This window comes from Pempheris klunzingeri, chromosome 23 (genome assembly GCF_042242105.1).
Source record: "Pempheris klunzingeri isolate RE-2024b chromosome 23, fPemKlu1.hap1, whole genome shotgun sequence".
Lineage (NCBI taxonomy): Eukaryota > Metazoa > Chordata > Actinopteri > Acropomatiformes > Pempheridae > Pempheris > Pempheris klunzingeri.
The window spans coordinates 165,001-169,095 of record NC_092034.1 but is presented as its reverse complement, the minus strand read 5'-3'; the positions used below and the strand labels follow the sequence as shown (position 1 = coordinate 169,095).

The 4,095-nt window shown below is 47.2% G+C and overlaps 1 protein-coding gene across 8 annotated transcripts in view; it reads right to left on the bottom strand.

The window, feature by feature from the left end:
• Positions 1-2,935: 2,935 nt before the first annotated feature.
• Positions 2,936-4,095, bottom strand: part of ctc1 (CTS telomere maintenance complex component 1) — a 13,017-nt gene continuing 11,857 nt past the window's right edge. For 2 of the 8 annotated variants that reach the window (XR_011585951.1, XR_011585952.1), the window contains exons 22-23: positions 3,281-3,395; positions 3,161-3,170 (exon numbers count right to left, since the gene is read on the bottom strand). Coding sequence is in view for 6 of the 8 variants with exons in the window: in XM_070854941.1 (XP_070711042.1) it covers positions 3,079-3,170; positions 3,281-3,395; positions 3,618-3,853 (443 nt within the window). In the remaining 2 variants the exon portion in view is untranslated. Of the gene's footprint in view, positions 3,171-3,280; positions 3,396-3,617; positions 3,854-4,095 lie in introns of those variants that run through there. The other 6 variants (XM_070854940.1, XM_070854941.1, XM_070854942.1 and 3 more) reach the window with 6 other exon arrangements.

Here is a 4,095-nt window from a genome sequence, read left to right as displayed (position 1 = left end):
AAATCAGCCATTACTTTTGAATTGTCATTCAACAGAATTATTTAAAAAAACAAACTAATGAAACAGGCCTGTACAAAAATGATGGTACCTCTATAAAAGATTGAAAATAATTTGACCAGAGGGACATGTTTAACTCAGGTGTGTCCTTTAATTGGCATCACAGGTGTCTTCAAACTCACAATCAGTCAGTCTGCCTATCTAAAGGGTGACAAATAGTCACTGTGCTGTTTGGTGACATGGTGTGTACCACACTGAACATGGACCACAGAAAGCGAAGGAGAGAGTTGTCTCAGGAGATTAGAAAGAAAATTATAGACAAGCATGTTAAAGGTAAAGGCTATAAGACCATCTCCAAGCAGCTTGATGCTCCTGTGACAACAGTGGCACATGTTATTCAGAAGTTTAAGATCCATGGGACTATAGCCAACCTCCCTGGACGTGGCTGCAATAGGAAAATTGATGAGAAATTGAAGAGACGGATAGTTCGAATGGTATCCAAAGAGCCCAGAACAACCTCCAAAGAAATTAAAGGTGAACTCCGAGGCCAAGGTACATCAGTGTCAGATCGCACCATTCGTCGTTGTTTGAGTCAAAGTGGACTTCATGGGAGACGACCAAGGAGGACACCACTGTTGAAAGCAAATCATAAAAAAGCGAGACTGGAATTTGCGAAAATGCATATTGACAAGCCACAAAGCTTCTGGGAGAATGTCCTTTGGACAGATGAGACAAAACTGGAGCTTTTTGGTAAGGCACATCAACTCTATGTTCATAGACGCAAAAATGAAGCATACCAAGAAAAGAACACTGTCCCTACTGTGAAACATGGAGGAGGCTCGGTTATGTTCTGGGGCTGCTTTGCTGCATCTGGCACAGGGTGTCTTGAATCTGTGCAAGGTACAATGAAATCTCAAGACTATCAAGGCATTCTGGAGAGAAATGTGCTGCCTAGTGTCAGAAAGCTTGGTCTCAGTCACAGGTCATGGGTCTTCCAACAGGATAACGACCCAAAACACACAGCCAAAAACACCCAGGAATGGCTAAGAGAAAAGCATTGGACTATTCTGAAGTGGCCTTTTATGAGCCCAGATCTAAATCCCATTGAACATCTGTGGAAGGAGCTGAAACATGCCATCTGGAGAAGACACCCTTCAAACCTGAGACAACTGGAGCAGTTTGCTCACGAGGAGTGGGCCAAAATACCTGTTGACAGGTGCAGAAGTCTCATTGACAGTTACAGAAATCGTTTGATTGCAGTGATTGCCTCAAAAGGTTGTGCAACAAAATATTAAGTTATGGGTACCATCATTTTTGTCCAGGCCTGTTTCATTAGTTTGTTTTTTTAAATAATTCTGTTGAACGACAATTCAAAAGTAATGGCTGATTTTGATTGTTTAATTTTCAAGAAATTTTTATTTATTGTTACTTTTGTAAGTTTCAAGTGATTTCAGTGACCATTGTGGGTTTTTCTTTCATTAACAGAGGGGTACCAACAATTTTGTCCACGTGTGTAACTTGGCCTTTCAAAAACCCAAGGACGCTTTACAGACAACAAACAACAGAACATCAGATTCGCTGTCAAAGGCCTGAGTGAACATGTTTTTTAAGAGCTGACTTGAAGGAGTCCAAGGATGGCGCGTTCAGAGGGTGGAGGCAGCCACACTGGATGATCCATCCCCAACAGTCCTCCTCCTGGTGCAGGATGGAGAGGAGACTGGAGTCAGAAGACCTCAGGCTCTGTGAAGGCGTGAGCTGGTGGAGGAGGTCTGTGAGGTTATGGAGCTTTGTAGGCCAGCAGGAGGAGTTTATAGGTGATGTGAACTTAACTGGAAGCCGATGTAGGTGCATGAGGGTGGGGGCCCTGGGCTAACCCTGGGCTTATTGGTGACCCCAAACAGGACTCCATTACAATAATCCAGCCGGGATGTGATGAAGGCCTGGATCAGGGTCTCAGCCACGGAGTCAGAGAGAGAAGGACGGAGTCTGGAGATGTTTTTCAGGTGGTAGAAGGCAGATTTAGTGACAGATCTGATGTGGGACTCAAAGGAGTCTAGGATGACGCCCAGGTTGGGAGCTTCAGGGGACGGAGAGATGGAGCAGTCGTCTGTCTGGAGGAGAAGATCTCCAACCTTCTGGAGCAACACCCTGGGAGCCACGACCAAGAGCTCTTAGAGGTCATCCAGGTTTTGAATTCACGGAGGAAGCTGACGAGGGACTGTGGAGGGAGCTGGGTGGATGGTGAGGTGTTGAGGTACAGCTGAGTGTCATCAGCGTAGCAGTGGAACTGCAGACCATGGCGGCGGATTATCTGGATGTAATGTATCATGTAAATGATGAAGAGGAGGGGACCAAGGACGGAGCCTTGTGGCACCCCATGGTTAACTGGGGCAGGGTGGGAAGTGGATCCATCAATGGTGATAAACTGTTTCCGGTTAGATAGGTAGGTCTGGAACCAGCAAAGAGCTGTTCCAGTGAGGCCGAGGTGGGTGGAGAGGAGGATGATGGGAGACTTATGGTTTGTTGAGGCTTGTTACGGCTAGTTAAGACTAGTTAAGACTAGTTGAGGCTAGTTAAGGCTTGTTAAGGCTAGTTGAGGCTAGTTAAGGCTAATTGAGGCTAATTGAGGCTAGTTAAGGCTAGTTGAGGCTAGTTAAGACTAGTTAAGGCTAGTTAAGGCTAGACTAGTTCACACAACAAGAATAAAATTCAGATTGTCCATCTTTGTTGCTAAACCCCAGAGTGACTGAATCCTTGAGTTTGGACGCTTCATTCTACAATCTGCTCTTCTGCTTCTCATCAGTCGCTGCTTTCAGGTTGTTTTACCCTTTAAAACTGATCCCAGGTCAGCCTACCTGCCGGGTTCACTGTGTCGCCATGACAACAGGCAGGTGAGCTGTTCATTCAAGGTTTAATAAATAAACTGAATATTAAACAGTTTCTTCTGTAAACATGAATTTAATTGAAACCAGCTGAGAGACTGCAGAGGAGCTGACTCCGCCTCTTCCTGCTGCTGACTTCCTGTCTGTGTGTCAGTCCGTGCTGATGTGTACAGGTGAGGCCAGCACAGGTGAGGTGAGCTCAGTCCGTGCTGACGTGCAGACAGGTGAGCTGTAGGGGCGGAGTCATCCTGGTCATGAAGTCTCGGTCTCCACGACTGAACCTCTTCATCTCTGAAACAAACAACACGACCTTCATCAACATGGCCGCCGCTCTGCAGGTGCCGTCCAGGTGAGGTTAGCGCTGCATTAGCCTGCCGAGCTAACAGGTGTCACATCGTTACCTGCTGATCTCCACCTCACGTCTCTCCTGCAGGTGAGACAGAGCTGACGACACACAGCGTCACTGCTGCACACACACAACAGGAAGTGGAGGAGAGGGTCGGCAGAGTCACTCACCTGAGGGAGAGACAGACAGGTAAGTACACACACCTGAGAGAGAGAGAGACAGGTAAGTATGCACACCTGAGGGAGAGAGAGAGACAGACAGGTAAGTACGCACACCTGAGGGAGAGAGAGAGACAGGAAAGTACACACGCCTGAGAGAGAGAGAGACAGACAGGTAAATGTGTGTGCACTCACTCACACACAGACTGATGTAAGACAGGAAGTGGTACTGACCAGGCTCCGCCCCCTGGGGTACACTCTGATGTGACCTCTGACCCTGAGCGCTCGCTGAAGCCCCTCCCACTGCGAATCAGCCAATCCCAGCAGAGGACGAACCAGAACACCTGAGAACCAGATGTGTGCCTCACCTGTGCCGTCATCAATCACCAGCCTGATCAATACACACACACACACACACACAGAGACTGGTACAATACAAGTACACACACACACACACACACACACACAGACTGGTACAATACAAGTGTACACACACACACACACACACAAACACACACACACACACACAGACTGGTACAGTACGACATCAGGAGCAGAGAACTACAGGACTAACTACTATGAACTACAGGAACGTTTCAGGAAGCAGGAAACCTGCAGAAGACGTTCTAAGAAACCTCTTTGAGTCCAAGTGACCGTTCACACCAGTTTAACCTGTTTGACCAGTGAGCTGCAGTGGGAACAGTTTGTTTGT